Source organism: Pristiophorus japonicus, chromosome 1 (assembly GCF_044704955.1).
Source record: "Pristiophorus japonicus isolate sPriJap1 chromosome 1, sPriJap1.hap1, whole genome shotgun sequence".
NCBI lineage: Eukaryota > Metazoa > Chordata > Chondrichthyes > Pristiophoridae > Pristiophorus > Pristiophorus japonicus.
In genome coordinates, this window is record NC_091977.1 from 218970014 (window position 1) to 218990752 (window position 20739).

The 20739-nt window shown below is 41.6% G+C and overlaps 1 protein-coding gene and 1 long non-coding RNA gene across 5 annotated transcripts in view; one reads left to right on the forward strand and one right to left on the reverse strand.

Moving 5' to 3' along the window:
• Positions 1-20739, forward strand: part of LOC139268409 (uncharacterized) — an 83788-nt gene that overhangs the window by 49453 nt on the left and 13596 nt on the right. The window contains exons 3-5 of one of the 3 annotated variants that reach the window (XR_011594026.1): positions 3998-4114; positions 11707-11819; positions 14221-15055. This is a non-coding gene — a long non-coding RNA (uncharacterized lncRNA). Of the gene's footprint in view, positions 1-3997; positions 4115-11706; positions 11820-14220; positions 15056-20739 lie in introns of those variants that run through there. The other 2 variants (XR_011594025.1, XR_011594027.1) reach the window with 2 other exon arrangements.
• The window catches only part of LOC139268395 (endophilin-A1-like), a 229478-nt gene continuing 209697 nt past the window's right edge, over positions 959-20739 (reverse strand). For both annotated transcript variants that reach the window (XM_070886498.1, XM_070886491.1), the window contains 5 exons: positions 9976-10109; positions 6662-6820; positions 4034-4137; positions 2141-2262; positions 959-1260 (listed from right to left, as the gene is read on the reverse strand). In XM_070886498.1, the coding sequence (XP_070742599.1) occupies positions 1061-1260; positions 2141-2262; positions 4034-4137; positions 6662-6820; positions 9976-10109 (719 nt within the window). In that variant the 3' untranslated portion in view covers positions 959-1060. The remainder of the gene's footprint in view (positions 1261-2140; positions 2263-4033; positions 4138-6661; positions 6821-9975; positions 10110-20739) is intronic.

Genomic DNA, 20739 nt, shown 5'->3' on the forward strand with positions numbered 1-20739 from the left:
CTGCCGCTGGTCGCATCTCCCTCTGCATCACTGCCTTTGTTTGGGTGGATGACGGAGGAGACCCCATCGCTAGGCAAAGCCATTGAAAACTCCTCCTTAGGTGGGCCCTGGTATGTTTGGGTCCTGGCCTAGTTTGTAGCCTTTCTGCTGCTTTCCACTGGCTTAAGAGCTGAGCAGTTCTGACCCCAAAATGTTGGAGATAAAGTCACAGCTTGCACAATAGTCAAAAATTGGACACCTCAACTTAGGAACCTAGTTGACTGCTTTGAGATACTTTCTACATGTCAAAGTAAGGAATCTTCTCTTTAAAGGAAACAATTGATGTGTGTATATGTACAGGAACCTGGGGAGGGGACAGCGAGGTTGAGTCTAATAATGTAACCTGTTGACCTGGAGTGATGTAACAATTACATTTATATTACATTCCCACGAGCTGGACAGTTAGAACATCAAGACAATTATCCTTTGGAAAAAAAGTCCACACATGCAAATCACTTTACTGAACATGTTTAATATATTGGAATTCGTCGCATTAAGCAATCCAAGTTTTTATCATTGCATTTCCGGATTTAGCACAGATAGGAGAAAGACATTTCATATAGCACATATATTCTCTTTTTTTTTTAAGTTTAGATAAATATATTCTCAAGAATGAAGCTGTACAGCTTTACTACTCTTACAAAAATAAGGTAAGCTAGATGCAGCACTATCCACTTAGACATAACAGATTGGAAAACAGGAGAAAAGCCGTCACAGATTACACCCACAACTCGATTGTGTATTGCTGAGCATGATGGCGTGTTCTAGTCCTCACTGAGGGCAGAATGGACTACATATATCCAAAATAGAAAGGAACCAGCAACATTTCTGACTACATTTACTACAGATGTAACTGAGTGCAACAGTTAAGGATTATAATACATGTAAACTCAAGACTTTACACTGATGGAGTTTGTCAATAAACAGTGTCACTGCATCAGACAATTTCACAATCTGCACCACCCTCACCCGTTTAAGAAGTGGCACAAATATAATGACAGACTGGGTTGCAACAGTCACTCTAATGAGGTAAAGGGACTAAAACTTGAACATAGTTGATGGGAAAAAATCCTGACTGTCCATGGAGCATCCCTTCATACCAGTTGTCATCGATCTGATTGGTGAGCGTGATGATATCGCCCTCCTTGAACCCCAGTTCTCCTTCGTTCTCCGGTTCAAAATCATACGCAGCCCTGCAGCTTGGCTGGTCTAAAGGTGTGCCTACATTTCAGAAATAGTTGTTAAAATGTGAAACTTTTACATTAATTATTTATTCGTCAGTAGGAGAATAAAACTTAGTCGTCTTAAAATGTGGGGTTTGAACTCTGGGAAAATAAAATTTAGAATTATTTGCTGTAGTCAGAAACAAACACCATAAATCATGGGATAAGTGTAGGGAAATGGGATGAAAGCAGATAGCAGAGGCACAATGGGCTGAATGACCTCCTCCCATTCTGACATTTATATGATAATGATTGCTTGCACTGCTTGCTTAATTTAAGGTCTTCAAGCTTCTAGTAGTAGGAAAATAAAGTTATCAAGTAGATCTGGAAAAAAAAACAAATAAGAGTATCCTAGAATAGGCACCTTTATGTGAAAAGAATACTTCCTTGTTTTAAGTTACCACCGCACTTCTATCTGGCTGGACTCAGCACTCTAAACAAAACATAAATGGGAACAGGAATAGGCCATTTGGCCCTTCGAGCCTGCTCTGCCATTCAATAAGATCACGGCTGATCTTCTACCCTCTTCCCTCACTCTGCTCTATAAAGGACTGCCAGGCAGCCTGATCCTGGATTAACGCAGGCCATGAGGACAAGAAAGTAACCTCTTGGGTTGGCCTATCCAACTCCTTTGCTAGGAAATAGCACTCCACTCATCTTGGCTCAGATTGGGAAATGAGCAGAGTGGTGTGAATGCATCCTCCCATTCATATTAATTGATTACCAATTAATCCCCATGGTGAGGCTTGATCTTTTGGGGGAGAGTCACAGCTGTGAGCACAATGACGTCTATTCTTCTGATAATTATTGACATGAAGGTGAATAGTTGTTCACAGGGGACATGTTAGTGTCAAACGGATACAGGTGCTGCACTTTACCTGGTGTCTTTTGTCCAGTGTGAGTCACTCCACCATTCTGTTGTGTATCATCTGCAAACTCATAAGTCAAACGGGGTTTTGGTTTGTATTCCCTTCGAGGACGAGCAGTCGCCTCTCTCATTCTGCAAAATAGTGCCATCAATTTTATGTCAAAGGAGTAAAAGTTAATGGGCAGATTCACGTATCCATTGTAGAAAGACAACAAGCTCTTTGCCCATCAGAAGGTAACGTACTGGAAATTATTAGAGCTCAATTAAAACAATTTTCAGTAGTTTGGTCTCTCCAGTAATAGACTCCTGGACTGATATTCAAAGATGGCAAAATTGATGCAGAGCTGATGGTGGAGATGTCTGTGGCCCTCCATTATCACCGTGGCCCAGCCATGGAAGGAATATTCACGTCGCAGCCTGTCAGACAGTTAATCAGCCTACGAATCTTTCCACTATCTCACACTGTTCTCCAAGGGAAGAGCCAGAAGATACGAAATGGTGATCATGTTGGGCTCTTTACTGAAGGACGCCAATATGGAAATGGGAAGGCAGTACAAAATAAAATTAAATATATACCATTTGCTTTTCAGATATACCAGACTCTTCTCAAAAAAATAATCTAGTTTTTGTTTGTTTCTAAACAATGGAATGTGAATGCAATGTTCGACATGTCCAATTATAGACCTTCAACTGCGGGGAAGTAGATGCAACAAATTTACAGCAACAGGAATTTCAGCACACTTTACATATGACACAGTTAAACATAGCTTCACATCTCCCTTTGTACTGCGCTCATAAACTAGTGAACAATTATTTGAAACATTCAAAAAAATATGTATCCTGTGCTCATTTGATTATCAATATCCTTTTCGCAGCAGCGGATATTGCCACTGTTGTTGTTAATTCAAGATTTCATTACCGTAAATTACCACCCAATCCCTGCTCAATGTTTATCACTGCCTATGTTAGCCCTCTGAGCATTAGATGCCACTTGCAGTTTTAGGAGGTACACTCCTATCAATTATAATATATAAAATTAGCTTTGATTTTAAGCTACAATATCCAAATTGTAACCCATAGAATGTCCATACATACACCATGTTCTCCCACTAAACAGACTCATGTTAATCCTGTGGGTTTTTTAAAAATTAAATTTTGATGCATTTCTTAAAGCACAATATAAATGGGAGTCTGTTCATTTACTTAACACCATGTTTGTCATTTTGACGCCCTCATATCACCGATCAAGTTCTTCCCATTCAATCATGTTTGAACTGGAATCACTTTCCTGTGGTTGATTGCTGAAGTCGATCCTGCTCTTTGATTAACGAGCATGAGGCAAGCGAACTACGATGATTAGCTAAGAAGAAAGCAGCTTGATGGAGGATGAGACAGACAAAAGCAATAAGAATTCCTCCTCTTCCTCCTCCTCCCGCTAATGTAAAGCATTCTGCTTCTGTGAACCATCCAAATTGACAGCCCAGCTAACAGCGAAGGACAGATTTACCTATCAGGCAGCATTAAGACTAAAAAGAATGGAACTGTACTGATATAGTATCCTTCAGCCCTTCAAACAGTGGCACTTACACAGCATTATTATCCCAGTTACAGGCAATCTCGTAGGGCAAGGATTAAGATCCGCATGCAAACTACAATTAAAAGGAAATTGTTAAAGCTCTTTCATTGTTGCAACAGTGTATAAAATACACAAACTATATGAAAAAAAACTACACTAAAACTCATTTCCAAATTGTTGTATTTGCTAAAATAAATTGCAACAGATTTGTGATTTAGGGGTTGGATTTTTGACTAAAGTGAGACTGGAGTAGCGAGTAGATGATGTTAATTTAATTTTTCATTGTTTTAGGGGAAAAAAGTGATGACACACTAATTTCCGACTTACCGCTGATCCAATTGGATGGAGAGATCCTGGTAAATCTGTGCAGCCTGCCTGTGATACTCGAGTTGGGCTTGTACCAGTGCCGTAAGTTGACTCACTTGCTCAATCTAAAATATTAACATAAGCAAACAAGTCGTTAGGTCTGTCACATAACATTCAATCATGTTTGGGGACTTCACTCTGAGCAGTTACTGACAGGAAATAATCTGACATTTTTCTCACACTCGGGTGCTTTTAAACATCTACCAGTCTCACAGTAGAAATGCTTCTGTAGTCCCACAAAAATGAGCTTGTATCCTGTACAGCACAATGACCTGAATACTAATGACGGGACAAAGAAAAAGACCAGGAAACTTTATAAACTGAGCTATGAATAATCCATTGTAGAGAGACCTGCCCTAAACCTGCACTCAGACTCATTTGAGATTCTCTCCCTCGCTTTGAGCTCATCTCATCCACGAGAGCCACCTCTGACTTGCTCGACGTCATGGCCACTAAAATGCGACCATCTAACTTCCTTTGTTGACCCCGAAGCTAGCTGACATTATAAATGGTTCCCCGCCTCACATTCTTCTCCCTTTCAAAACTGCCGCCATCAACTCCCTGCTCAAAAAGCAACTCTCAAAACCTCGGTCCTTGCAAACTACTGCCCCATTTCCAAGCTCCCATTCATTTTCCTCTCCAAAGTCCTTCAATGTGTTGATGCCTCTCAGAATTGTGTCTATCTCTCGCACAACTCCATGTTTGAATCTCGCCAATCAGGTTCACGTCCTCCCACAACATGGCCCTAAGCAAAAGTCATGAATGACATTCGGGCAACTGTGACTATCCGCCTTTCGGATGAGATGTTAAACCGAGGCCCCATCTGCTCTCTCACGTGGACGTAAAAGATCCCATCGCTAGTATTTCGAAGAAGAGTCGGGGTGTTCTCCCCAGAGTCCTGGTCAATATTTATCCCTAATCAACAGATTATCTAGTCATTATTACATTGCTGTGCGCAAAGTGGCTGCTGTGTTTCCTACATTACAACAGTGACTATACTCCAAAAGTACTTCATTGGGTGTGAAATGCTTTGGGATGTCCTGCAGTTATGAAAGGCGCTATATAAATGCAAGTTCTGTCATTCTTTCTTTTAACTTTACAACTAATTTATTGCAACTGATGTTCACGATTAAATGTTCAGTGGGCCTGGAGCTGCGTGCAGGAGAGTAGAAGGGCTCAGTCTTGGACATAGGGTTGGTGGAGGTTGCAGAGGCAGGGTGGGGGAGAGGCCATTAAGCAACTCGGTAAATGATAGTAGGATTTTAAAATTGATATACTGGGGTGCAGGGAACCAATCGAGGTGGATAAGCACGTGGTTGATAGAAGAATAAGACTTGGCGCAGACAGGAATTAGGTTCTGGACAATTTGGTCTTGCTTTCCATTGGTCAATGGAAATTAAAATCAGGCGAGTGTAAAACGGGCAGCCAATCCGATCCCATCAGTTGCCCTCGGGGTGGGTTCGGTGAAGATTACCCCCAGTTGTAATTAACTACACTGCCGGTCTTCCTGTGTTCAGTACCTGACGAGGTTAATGACATATCAACCACGAGGTGGCACACAACCTCCAGCTGCATTTGCTGTGCAGCATACAAGTGTCTTGTTTTAGCAATTAATAATGTACACCAATTCATAGGTGGCACTGCATTGCAGCACATACGGCACAACCTGTTCATCAATTGTAAGTTAAAATCATTTGACACCCTTCTGCCAATGCCTTTTAGGATCATTCAGCATTAAGAGCGAATATGCCAGTCTGGTGTCACAGGTTCAAAACACAGCTGCAGCGAATTTTATTTAATTGAAATTACAACATAGATTCAATATCACATCATTGCCTTAAACATATGTTTCTGGTCAAGATTTGTTTTGTACATCTGGTGGTTCAATGCATTGCAGAAACATGCTGGCGTTAAAAACTTTAGTGGGGTGTATAAGAAAATCTTATTAATGCAGTGGGTTTTAAACAAAGATGTATGTCCAATTTACCACATAAGTGATCTGCATCAACAGGGATACATTAATGAAGAGGTGGTGAAACAAAAGCATCATAAACGTGACCACAACTGGTTTCAGTAGACGGAAAAGAATGACACTGAAATTTTTAAAATCAAAAAGCAGTAAATGAACACTCCTTTAATCACTGGAATGATCGCAGCAAGCCAAGAGAGTGTCATTGCAATACTGTGATTATGGGCATCAGTCCCAAACCTGTCGTGCATTGAAATTAAAGAGAAAAGCTGCAAATGTATTGAGTTCAGTCATATCTCAGCAAGGTTGTGTAATCGCTACGCACAGGAAACATGTCCCTTACTGGCACCATTGGTATTCGCACTCATGGGGGTGCAGTACATCTGCCACCTCTCTCAGGGAAGCGATGATGCGTGGAGTGGCAGCAGATGCGAAATGGATGGGGCAGAAGGATCGAATATCAAACACCTTTGCGGGAAAAAAAATTAAGTGTAGCACATTAACTATAAAATCATCAGAAAGTGTTCTGATTAAAAGCTTTTTTGAGCGATTATAGAAGCTTTTACTAATTTCTATGAAAGAGCACATCAAGAATTGTAGCACAGAATCAGAGTCCTTACGTCACTCTCCAGAAGATTAAACATGCTCGATTCTGCAATTTCCTTCGATTCATCAAACTTCTCCAGTGCCTGTCGAATCTCATCCTCTGGGATCTTGCCTTGCCTCTTCTTCTTATAGTCAAAATCTAATCGTCGTCCCTCCAATTTCTTCAGATGATGCTATCAGTAAATAAATAAATATACATCTGTGAGAATGACAGTCAGTGTAACATAGACTTCTATCTCGATCAGGGATAACTTGTGTCACCCATTGTGGGTCACACTTTATACACTGGCCATATCAGGAGTGGGGATTGAAGGATTACTATTGTCACTCTGCTCTTGCTAAGTTATTAATAACTAGTTCTTCAGTTCGAACTAATAGGAATATTTAAAGCAACCTTTTAACCTCGAGTAACTGAGAGAATAATTAATTACAATTACTGGCGTGTCAAAAACAAAGAAACTTAAAAGGATTCAATGTTTTTTGCAGAAAAACACATTTTTGTACTTCAATCTAAAGTTCTGTTCAGTTAATGCATGGAAATGCTGCACATTTTTGGGGCAATATAAATTGACAACTGATGATAAAAAAATGCTTCAAAAACAACAGATGGGCTTTCTTGAAAAATCTCCAATTGTTTCATGGCCGTTGTACAAATACATCTTTTGGGCAGTTCTGTGCTAAGTTGCTATTTGATATGTTGTTCTTGGTGCTGTTTGGGGTTTATACCCAGCCACATCAGAGGAGTTGGAGATGCCCACATTGGCACGCAGTTTGGATGCCACAGATAGCACAGTACAGCAATATATGTTACATTAAATACACACAAATAGTAACAGGAAATGTGGAAAATACTCAACAGTGTGGAGAGAGAAACAGAGTTAATGTTTCACACAGCAGAACTCCACAGCTCAGAGTTCCAATGAAAGGTCATCGATCTTTATTAACTTTGTTTCTCTCTCCACAGATGCTGCCTGACTTGCCGAGTGTTTCCACCATTTTATTCCAGATTTCCAGCATCCACAGTATTTTGTCTTTTTTTATAATAAAATACATCAGGTTGGAAGTTAAGAGTTCTTGATCACAACTAATTTATTTTTAGGTTCAGACTCCGTCCCTGTCTCTGCCCACCTGCTGCTGAAACCCTCATCTATGCTTTTGTTACCTCCAGTTTTGGCGATTCCAAACTGGCCTCCCACCTTCCACCCTCCGTAAACCTGAGCTCATCTAAAGCTCTGCCGCCTATATCCTAATTCGCACCAAGTCCCGTTCACTGACCTACATTGGCTCCCGGTTAAGCAACACCTCAATTTTAAAATTCTCATCCTTGTTTTCAAATCCCTCCATAGCCTCACCTCTTCCTAACTCTAATCTCCTCCAGCCCCACAACCCTCTGAGATATCTGTGCTCCTCCAATTCTGGCCTCTTGCGTATCACGGATTTCAGTCGTTCTGCTATTGGTGGCCGTGCCTTCAGATGCCAGGGCTTTATGCTGTGGAGTTCCCTTCCTAAACCTCTCCGCCTCTCTACCTCTTTCTCCCCCTTTAAGATGCTCCTTATGGCCAACCTCTCTAACCAAGTTTTTGGTCACCTGTCCAAATATCACCTTATGTGTCTCTTTGTCAAATTTTATTTGATAATGTTCCTGTGAAGCGCCTCGAGACGTTTTACTGCATTAAAAGCGCTATATAAATATAAGTTATTGTTGTTTTTTTATGAGAAAATCATTTGCCTTTTCTTTCTGCAGTAGAGCAAAGATTTAACTACTTCAACGTGTAAAATAATTTCAATCTCTTCATGTACGAAAGAATAAAATGCAAGGCTTATGTACCAATGCAAAGAAGCCATTGGATAAGGGTTGAGGGTTGCATGGGCAGAGATCTTTCAGCAGGTCACCTGCCACCTCTTGAACACATTTAGTGCACATTGGGAAATGGGAAGGAAAGACAAGTTTTACCCTGGAATGGCCCCAATTATTTAAACCTAAAATATCTTTAAAATAGTTAATTTTATTTTAGTTTAAATATTTTAAATTATAACTTAAGAAAGTTTAGTTGCTGACTATTTAGCTATATGTAGACGGAACTATGATGTATAAAAACAGTCTTAATTAAGATTTAAAGGTAGAAATTCCAATCATCGAATCTCACGGATGAACATTTAACACACTTGTTGTACATTCCTCTGTGTCCTATTTTAATGCAGCCATTAAACTGTTTATTTTAAATGGGTTCATGCCTGGGTAAAAATATTGCACAAAGGAATCTAGTACACGAGCACCAATTGTTTGTACATAGACTTCACCGATCAGAATTTCTACCACCTTAATCTTAATTATAAATTGTGTACCAGTAGTTGCTGTCATTAACAACTCATTTTAATTATAAACTGTTTTCAATCTTTGTACACGCTTCGATCTATATAGCTGTGATTTAGAAGCGTTTCAAAATTAATTACATGAGCTGCAACAGCATGGATCATGAATCTGGCCATGGGGCTCTACTTACCCCGATCTTTACAGTAATTAAAATTTAAATGTAAAATAAGAACGATCTCGAACACAACTGGATCTTATCAGAGTTGAATTTCAGTGTCATTGCGACTGACATGTTTAAAAATGATGTGGTTTTATTATGTGATGCTGTTAGATGGTGGAACAGAATAAGCTAAGCTAACACTGCTGTGTTGAATCTGTAGGATACGAAAGTGAACTCCAGAGTCTCACTCTGTTAGTCATTCTGATTCCAAAGTGCTGGCTAACTCTAGTGAAAGTAATTTTGTAAGTTGTATTTTAGAAAGTCATAGACTTGTGTTCGCAAATGAGTGGAAGGATTAATGTGAACAATGCCTTAAACAGACATTGTGTGTATGTAGCTCACCGCTGGATGTTAACCCAGTCCATTTCAGGTTTCTGATAATGCATTATAGGAAACCTGAAATAAACTGGATTAACATCTGAGAACGCACGTCTATGGCTTTCTCAAACACAACTTACAAACTTACTTTTACAGAGATCCTGAGGGGAGGGGAACGAAGGGGAGGGAAGGAATAGGGAGGGTAGGGAGGGATTGGAAGTGGCGGGGAGGGTTAGGGAGTGGTGGGGAGGGGAAGAGAGGAGAGAGGAGGGGAGGGGAATAGGAAGGAGGGGAGGAGAGGAGCAGGGAGGGGAGGGGAAGAGAAGGGTGGGGAGGAGAGGAGAAGGGGGAATAGTATAGAGTGGAGGGGAGGGGGATTACAATGTTCAGCCATTTTATAAACATTCCTACTTTGTGAATGTATTCTCCAGACTAAACCACAAATGCAGTATCAAAGACATCAATTATATCAATACCTGTATTTCTTTCAGATCTTTGTCATGAAGGTTCTGTAGAGGATCGATGAAGTTTTGCTTTACTTCCATATCTAGAGCGTCTTTCACCTCAGCAAGCTGCTTCATAGCTTCACCAGCATCCATCAGCGCCTGACCTGGAAGACAGTTCAAAAATATATTCTTCAAAAGTTGGCTTTGAAGAGTTGCATTGCTATTCCCACTTCATCTCAAAATTTATTTTCATAGATAATTTTAAAATTTCATAACCTAGTATTTCATAATGAAAATATCAATTCCCTTTTCAATCTATTTAGTTCACCCCAGAATTAATTCATTCGTATTTCATGGTCATAATATACACATTAACAAAATATAAATAGTGATACTCATCTAATGCTAGTAATTACAAAATAAATTCCCAGTAAAGGAAGATGAAAATGTATAAATTGGTCAAAAGTCCACTAGATTCAGATGCAGACATTTATGATGGTTTCAAACATGCACACAGGCTAGGATTGACTGATCCTTGTGCATGGACTACTGGATGCTATCATTCATTCGCTACACTTTCTACAGTGGATCGCGTTAAGCCTCCATAGTCTCCAATCAACCATTGCCAACTCTCACATCTTAGATAATGTCTTTCAGTTAATACAAGTCAGTAGCGAGTTCCATTAAACCTATTCTCAAGGTCCTGGAAGGAGAACAACTATTGTAACAAATATTATAATCGAGTCTGTATTACGTCACAGCTTTCATGTGACGTAATACAACTGAGCATCAAAAGATCATTTTCACTAGTACATAAATCAGAGCCAAAAGTTCAAAGGTCATAAAAACATATGCAACAGAGTTTGTGATATTATCCCATTGCACTCACTCCTTTCCCCCAACAATAAAGTATATAGGATTCAGATTTTAATCTCAGTAGGTCCACAATACTGACAGCATTTGTACTCAAGTCCAGCACCACCTTTTTTGATAAAGATTGTGTTTTTGTGCACATTGCTGAATTGTATTATGTTAAAAATATATTGTTATATTATACAGTAACGACAAATCATAAATTGGAAGGATCAATGTTTTAAAAGGCAGATCATGCATAATTGAATAAATGTTTAGAAGTATGAGCAACAACAACTTGCATTTATATAGCACCTTTAACATACTAAAACATCCCAAGTTGCTTCACAGGAGATTTTAATGAGCATCTTAAAAGGAGAGAGATAGTATGATGAAGAGATTTAGGGATGGAATCCAAAGCATGGGGACTTTCTCTGAGTTAGAATACGAGCAGCAGAGTTTTGGATGAGTTCAAATTTATGAAGTGTGGAAGATGGGAGACCAGCCAGGAGAGCATTGGAATAGTCAGGACTAGAGGTAACAAAGGCATGGATGAGAGTTTCAGCAGCAGATGAGCTGAGGCAGGGATTGGAGACAGGTGATGTTACAAAGGTGGTCTTGGTGATAGAGTGGATATGTGATCGGAAGCTCATCTCGGGATCAAATAGGATGCCAAGGTTACGAATGTTCTCGGATGGACAGTGGCCAGGGAGAACGGAATATGTGTTGGGGACCGAAGACAATGGCTTCGGTCTTCCCAATATTTTATTTGAACGAAATTGCTGCTTATTCAGGACTGGATTTCAGAAATGTGAGAAATTAGAGATAGTGGCGGGGTCGAGGGAGGTGTTGGTGAGGTAGAACTGGGTGTTGTCAGCATACATGTGGAACCTGACATTGCATTTTCAGATGATGTCGCCGAGGGACAGCACGTCGATGAGAACTAGAAGAGGGGGCCAAGGATAGATCCTTGGGGGACACCAGACATAACGATGTGGGAGCAGGAAAAGAAGCCACTGCAGGTGATTTTTTTTAGCTCTGACTGGATAGATAAGAATGGAACCAAGCGAGGACAGTCGCCCTTAGCTGGGCAATAGAAGAGGGGCATTGGAGGAGGATGGTATGGTCAAACATGTCAAATGCTGCAGACTGGTCAAGAACATAAGAAATAGGAGCAGGAGTAGGCCATTTGGCCCCTTGAGCCTGCTCCGCCATTTAATAAGATCATGGCTGATCTGATCATGGCCTCAGCTCCACTTCCCTGCCTGCTCTCCATAACTCTTTATTCCCTTATCACTCAAAAATCTGTCCATCTCCACCTTAAATATATTTAATGACCCAGCCACCACAGCTCTCTGGGGCAGAGAATTCCACAGATTTACAACATTCTAAGTGAAGAAATTCCTCCTCATCTCAGTTTTAAATGGGCAGCCCCTTATTCTGAGACTATGCCCCGAGTTTTAGTTTCCCCTCTTTGCATCCACCTTGGAAGAATGATGAATAGGGATAGATTACCACTGTCACAGTCACATTGGATGTCATTTGTGACTTTGATAAGAACCGTTTCAGAGCTGTGGCAGAGACGGAAACCTGATTGGAGGGATTCAAACATGGAGTTCTGGGAGAAATGGGCACAGCACATCATAGGAAGGCAACAATATGTTCAAGGACTTTGGAGAGAAAAAGGCGGTTGGAGATGGGACGGTAGTTTGCAAGGACAGAGGGGTCAAGTGTGGGTGTTTTAAGGAGGGGGGGTGATGGTGGCAGATTTGAAGGTGAGAGGGACAGTACCTGAGATGGGGAAAACCGTTAACAATGTCAGCTAACATAGGGGCCAGGAAAGGAAGTTGGTGGGAATAGGGTCAAGGGAACAAGTGAAATATGCCATTGTTTCTGTTTGATATGGGCATTCAGGCAATAAACAGCTGTCATGCTGATAACTGACATATGTAGTCCAATGTACTGCACTGCAGAACTTTAAGACAAGGGATTGTGCTTATGATTTCCCATCTCACGAGTTCCCAATCTTAGTTGTGCTGTCAGGCTGGGAATGAGCCCCAGATGTAGAGAGGCGAAGCCAGTGATCAAGACACTGCATACTGCTCTTATCCACTTTGGGCAGGGGTTGGACAGCAGCTCATCTGCTCACTCCTGCTTAGCCAGAGAATAGCAGTAGCTCAGGGAGATCCGCAAGGATATTAAAAATGGCAATCTTGTTGGCAAGGAAGTGGTCAGAAGAGTTTGTGGCCTTGAAAATTGCACATCACAGAGAGAGGGAGATTTTGTATAGTTAATGGGTCATAATTTGCAGCCCCTACTGGTGCATAAGTTCCAGGTTTTCGAGCTTAAAGAGCATGAAGAAAAACCCGGAACTTGTAATCTGTCATGAATTCTCTTGACAGATCCAACTTCTGCCCAGCGAATGCCTGTGAAATTCTTATGCCTGGTAAAAGCAGACATTTACCAGCATAAGAGTTTAAAAATAAAATGTTATCGACCATTTATACATTAAAAACCCTGTGCAACAAGCTAAGTTTATTTTTAGCCCCGTTAAAACATGTACATTTATTTTTCCAAAAATTAAATTTTTGTTTTAAATATTTAATTAAATGTCATTTTAATTCATTTTAAATATGTAATGTTTTCTTTTATTTATTTGATGTCTAGATGTATTTTGGGGGGGTATTCCCATTCATACTTATGGGGTTTCTGTATATTCGGAATCCCCATAAGCATGAATGGGGATTCCCTTCTTTTATTGGTTGGACTGGCCCATATGATTCCAGGGGCGCTTGCGAAACACCTGCACCCCTGGGATACGTGAGCCTCTCCCCTCGGGTACCCGGAGAGGCCCATTACCGCGAATCTCCGTGTCTCCTGGACCACCAGGTATGCGGGCATTTTATTTGCGGATCGGAACCATTTCCCCATGGAAAGCCTCCGACTGCAAGTTCAGGGCAAATATGTTTTTATGGCTAAAGAACAAAATGGAGGAAATTGAAAATTATCCAAGCAATAATGCCATATCTTAATTTGACAATGTTTAAGTAAATTATCAAAGACCTTCAAATCGTATAAATTATTACAGCAGAGAATTTAGCTCTCATGGCACAGGATGCAGATTATCCAATACGAAAACTGTCGACATTGCAGTGCACAATATAATTGCTTTATAAATTAGCATAAACTATATCGATGCACATATAACCGTGTAAACTGCAAAGTGTTTAGCGCTATGACAATTAATTATAATGTTTCCCTAAGTGAGGGACTGTGTGCACACGGCTTCTCTGGAACTTGTACCAGCAAGAAGTTATTCAAATACTTGCTGTTTTCATGGTTGAACAGCAAAAAATAGTTAGCCTGTTCTAAGTGATATCTGACAGTATTTGTTCTCTCTCTCTGCCTCCCTCCTTATTCCAGCCTTGCAATGGATCATACCAGGAGACTGCGCATTGAACTGAAAAAAGCCAAGTGAAAATGATGCTACCGTTATTACTTGTTCATTTGTTAAAATGGCTGATGAGCCACTCACTCCCGGATATGCTTTTTCCAATTTTTGTCTTGGACCAGAACTAGGATCATAGTGACAGGCAGTACAGTAATCAAAGTAAAGGAACACTCAGATCTATTCTTTGCAGGCTGCTAGCATTAACAAACATCTTTCTATTTCTGTAAAATTTAAGTCCTAGTCTTTTTCTTCAGCAAAGGAGGACCAAGAAATTGATAAGGAAAGAGAAAAAAGAATTTGAGAGTAAATTAGCAAGAGACACAAAAACAGATTATAAATGTATGTAAATAGGAAGAGATTAGTGAAAGTAAATGTGGGCCCATTAGAGGCAGAGACAGGAGAAATTATAATGGGCAATAAGGTAATGGCAGAGACATTAAACAAATATTTTGTATCTGTCTTCATAGTAGAAGACACAAAAAACATTCCAGAAATAATGGGGCTAGAGGGAATGAGGAATTTAAAGATATTAATGTAAGTAAAGACATAGGGCCCAAGTTTCCGATGCTGCTGAAAACGGCGCACCTCCGTGATTTAAGTAACCTGTCTGGGAAAAAAAGTGCGCCGAAATCTTACCGGGGAATTCTCCGGTCGTCCTGGAGCGTGGCATGGCGCAGCGGAGTCTCCCTGGGGTGGAGCAAGCCAATCGCAGCCAGCAAGGGGGGGGGCTATGGATCAGCATTCTCCCGAGTGACGGCAGCGTTGTGGAGGCGTGTTGGAGCAGGCGCGCAAGTGCAATGGCTCAGCAGGGCATTTTTCTCCCAGTCTGTGTTTGAATGGTGTGGGTACTGGGGAGGGATGGAGGAGCGTGGATTGGGGGGCACTGGGGAGGTGATCGGTGGGGGAGGAGCGTGGGAAGGGATGGAGGAGCGTGGGAAGGGATGGAGGAGCGTGGGAAGGGATGGAGGAGCGTGGATTGGGGGGCACTCGAAATGATCAAAGGGCCGGAGGAGAGAGCAGGGGTGCCTCCATCCAGCCTCCTCACCCCCCACCCTCACCTCCCACCCTCATCCCCCCCACCCCCACCCCCACCTCCCCCCTCTCTTCCCTCCACCCCCCCACCCTCACTGTCAGAAACAGAGAGAGAGAGAGATACTGACAGAGACATGGAGAGAGGCTGACAGAAACACCTTCCCTTCACATAAAGGTAGGACTTCTATTTTTTATTTTTTTAATTGATTGGTTGCTTATTACTTTGGTCTTGGTGCTTTAGGTGCAGGGTTCCTTCTATTTTTTTATTAATTAATTGCTTATTACTTTTGTGCTTTGTTTAGTGCTTAATGCTTTAAATGTACTTTGCTACTTTAATGTTGTTGTGAAGGTGTTTATGGAAAATCCTCTAACTTCCCTCCCCCCCTCCCCCCCATTGTGATGTTGATGTGTCCTTTATGTTTAATGCTTCCCACCCCCAGTCTCTGGCTGTGCCTGCACTAAACTTAACTCTAGGTAAGGTTTTTCAGAACTTACAAAAGTGGACACTTACTCCATTCTAAGTTAGTTTGGAGTAAGTTTTCACTGCCGAAACTTGCAAAACAGGTCTAAATGGCTGGACATACCCCCTTTTGAAAAAAAATACTTGAACTAAAATGAACCTAAACTAACTCACTAGAACTGGAGCAAACTAAGTGACGAGAATTGCGATTTTTAAGATACTCCAAACTAAACTAGTTGCTCCAAGAAAATTGGAGCAACTCCACCTGAACCTTGGGCCCATAGTACTGGAGAAATTAATGGGACTAAGTGGCGACAAATCCCCTGGACCTGATGACCTGCATCCTGTGGATTTAAAATAGGTAGCTGCAAAGATGGTGGATGCACTGGTATTAATCTTCCAGAATTCCCTAGATTCCCCAAGGATTGGAAGGTAGCAAACATAACCCCACTATTTAAGAAAGGAGTAAGAAAAAAATGGGAAACTATAGGCCAGTTAGCCTGACATCAGTAGAAGGAAAATTGCTAGAATCATTATTAGAGATGTGGTAACAGGGCACTTTTAAAATTGTAATATGATTAGTCAGAGTCAACATGGTTCTGATCTCCTTACTTAAGGAAAGACATACTTGTCTTGGAGAGAGTGCAACGAAGGTTCACCAGACTGGATCCTGGGATGAGAGAATTTCCTTATGAGGAGAGATTGAGTAGACTAGGCCTACATTCCCTAGAGTTTAGAAGAGTGAGAGGTCATCTAATTGAAACATATACAAATCTTAAGGGGCTTGACAGGCTAGATGCTGAGAAAATGTTTCCCCTGGCTGGGGAATCTAGAACAGGGTGTCACAGTCTCAGAATAAGGGCCACTTAGGACTGAAATGAGGACAAATTTCTTCATTCAAAGGATTGTGAATCTTTGGAATTCTCTACCCTAGAGAGCTGTGGATGCTCAGTCATTGAGTCTGTTCAAGACAGAGGTCGATAACTTTTTGGGAATTAAGGGAATGAAGGGATATGGGGATACTGCGGGAGAGTGGAGTTGAAGCAGAAGATCAGCCATGATCTTGTTGAGTGGCGGGGCATGCTCGAGGGGCTCGGTAGCCTACTCCAGCTCCTATTTCTTATGTCTGATATGATTGAATCAACAGCTTGTGATAGATTAGAATTGGGTTTCTACTTTCACTGAGCCAGACATTCTCCCATCCTGTGACAGTTGGAACTGGTGCTCTCCACCCTCTGTCCTGTGACAGTTTGAACTGGTGCTCTTCACTCTCTGTCCTGTGACAGTTTGAACGAGTGCTCTCCACTCTCTGTCCTGTGACAGTTTTGAACTGGTGCTCTCCACTCTCCCGTCCTGTGACAGTTGGAACTGGTGCTCTCCACTCTCACTGGTGGGCGTAGTTTATAGGCCCCCAAATAATAACTTCACGGTGGGGCGAGCAATAATCAAGGGAATAATGGAGGCATGTGAAAAAGGAACGGCAGTAATCATGGGGGATTTTAACCTATATATCGATTGGTCAAATCAAATCGCACGGGGTAGCCTTGAGGAGGAATTCATAGAATGCATACAGGATTGTTTCTTAGAACAGTATGTTACAGAACCTACAAGGGAGCAAGCTATCTTGGATCTGGTCCTGTAATGAGATAGGAATAATAAAACGATCTCCTAGTAAAAGATCCTCTCGGAATGAGTGATCGCAGTATGGTTGAATTTGTAATACAGATTAAGGGTGAGGAAGTAGTGTCTCAAACGAGCGTACTATGCTTAAACAAAGGGGACTACAGTGGGATGAGGGCAGAATTGGCTAAAGTAGACTGGGAACACAGATTAAACGGTGGCACAATTGAGGAACAGTTTTAAGGAACTCTTTCATAGTGCTCAACAAAAATATATTCCAGTGAAAAAGAAGGGCGGTAAGAGAAGGGATAACCAGCCGTGGATAACCAAGGAAATAAAGGAGAGTATCAAATTAAAAACCAATGCGTATAAGGTGGCCAAGGTTAATGGGAAACTAGAAGATTGGGAACATTTTAAACGACAGCAAAGAATGACTAAGAAAGCAATAAAGAAAGGAAAGATAGATTACGAAAGTAAACTTGCGCAAAACATAAAAACAGATAGTAAAAGCTTTTACCGATATATAAAACGGAAGAGAATGACGAAAGTAAATGTTGGTCCCTTAGAAGATGAGAAGGGGGATTTAATAATGGGAAATGTGGAAATGGCTGAGACCTTAAACAATTATTTTGCTTCGGTCTTCACAGTGGAAGACACAAAAACCATGCCAAAATTGCTGGTCAAGGGAATGTGGGAAGGGAGAACCTTGAGACAATCACTAGGGAGGTAGTGCTGGACAGGCTAATGGGACTCAAGGTAGACAAGTCCCCTGGTCCTGCATCCCAGGGTATTAAAAGAGATGGCGGAAGTTATAGCAGATGCATTCGTTATAATCTACCAAAATTCTCTGGACTCTGGGGAGGTACCAGTGGATTGGAAAGCAGCTAATGTAACGCCTCTGTTTAAAAAAGGGGGCAGACAAAAGGCAGGTAGCTATAGGCCGGTTAGTTTAACATCTGTAGTGGGGAAAATGCTTGAAGCTATCATTAAGGAAGAAATAGTGGGACATCTAGATAGGAATAGTGCAATCAAGCAGACGCAGCATGGATTCATGAAGGGGAAATCATGTTTAACTAATTTACTGAAATTCTTTGAGGATATAACGAGCATGGTGGATAGAGGTGTACCGATGGATGTGGTGTATTTAGATTTCCAAAAGGCATTCGATAAGGTGCCACACAAAAGGTTACTGCAGAAGATAAAGGTACACGGAGTCAGAGGAAATGTATTAGCATGGATAGAGAATTGGCTGGCAGAAAGCAGAGAGTCGGGATAAATGGGTCCTTTTCGGGTTGGAAATCGGTGGTTAATGGTGTGCCGCAGGGATCGGTGCTGGGACCACAACTGTTTACAATATACATAGATGACCTGGAAGAGGGGACAGAGTGTAGTGTAACACAATTTGTAGATGACACAAAGATTAGTGGGAAAGCGGGTTGTGTAGAGGACACAGAGAGGCTGCAGAGAGATTTAGATAGGTTAAGCGAATGGGCTAAGGTTTGGCAGATGGAATACAATGTCGGAAAATGTGAGGTCATCCACCTTGGAAAAAAAAACAGTAAAAGGGAATATTATTTGAATGGGGAGAAATTACAACATGCTGCGGTGCAGAGGGACCTGGGGGTCCTTGTGCATGAATCCCAAAAAGTTAGTTTGCAGGTGCAGCAGGTAATCGGAAAGGCGAATGGTATGTTGGCCTTCATTGCGAGAGAGATGGAGTACAAAAGCAAGGAGGTCCTGCTGCAACTGGACAGGGTATTGGTGAGGCCGCACCTGGAGTACTGCGTGCAGTTTTTGTCACCTTACTTAAGGAAGGCTATACTAACTTTGGAGGGGGTACAGAGATGATTTGCTAGGCTGATTCCGGTGATGAGGGGGTTACCTTATGATGATAGATTGAGTAGACTGGGTCTTTACTCGTTGGAGTTCAGAAGGATGAGGGATGATCTTATAGAAACATTTAAAATAATGAAAGGGATAGACAGGATAGAGGCAGAGAGGTTGTTTCCACTGGTTGGGGAGACTAGAACTAGGGGGCACAGCCTCAAAATACGGGGGAGCCGTATTTAAAACCGAGGTGAGAAGGAATTTCTTCTCCCAGAGGGTTGTGAATCTGTGGATATCTCTGCCCAAGGAAGCAGTTGAGACTAGCTCATTTAATGTATTCAAATCACAGATAGATTTTTAACCAATAAGGGAATTAAGGATTATGGGGAGTGGGCGGATAAGTGGAGCTGAGTCCACGGCCAGATCAGCCATGATCTTGTTGAATGGCGGAGCAGGCTCGAGGGGCTAGATGGCACTACTCCTGTTCCTAATTCTTATGTTCTTATGTTCTTATATAAAGCTTTCTTAAGAAAAATTGTCATTAAACATACAGCAACATCCCAAAGCACTTCATGAAATGTAATCAAACAAAAACTGGACAACGAGCTAACGAATGAAATATTAGAAGGCATAACAAGAACACAATAAATAGGAGCAGGAGTCGGCTATTTGACCCCTCGAGCCTGCTTCGCCATTTAATAAGATCATGGCTGATCCGATCATGGACTCAACTCCACTTCCCTGCCCACTCCCCATAACCCTTTACTCGCTTAAAATCTGTCTATTTCCGCCTTAAATATATTCAATGACCCAACCTCCACAGCTCTCTGCGGCAGAAAATTCCACAGATTTACAACCCTCAGAGAAGAAATTCCTCCTCATCTCAGTTTTAAATGAGCGGCCCCTTATTCTGAGACTATGCCCCCTGGTTTTAGTTTCCCCTATGAGTGGAAATATCCTCTCTGCATCCAACTTGTCGAGCCCTCTCATTATCTTATACATTTCGATAAGATCCTCTCTCATTCTTCTGAACTCCAATGAGCATAGTCCCAACCTACTCAACCTATCTTCATAAGTCGACCCCCTCTTCTCCGGAATCAACCTAGTGAACCTTCTCTGAACTGCCTCCAATGCAAGTATATCCTTCTTTAAATACGGAGACCAAAACTGCACGCAATACTCCAGGTGTGGCCTCACCAATACCCTGTACAGTTGTAGCAGGACTTCATTGCTTTTATATTTTATCCCCTTTGCAATAAAGGCCAACATTCCATTTGCCTTCCTGATTACTTGCTGTACCTGCATGATTAAAGCTTGATCAAAGAAGTGTGCTTTAAGGATGGTATAAATGGAGAGGAAGAGGCAGAGGGATGGAGGAGTTTGAGGAGGGAAATTTGCAGTCTAGGGCCAAGACAGATGAAGCCAAGCTACCAATGACAGAACAAAGATGTGGGGGGATGTACAATAGGCCAGAATTGAAGGAATACAGTGATCTCAGAGAGTTGTAGGGCTGGAGGAGCTTACAGTGATAGGCAGGGGCAAGGCCATGGAG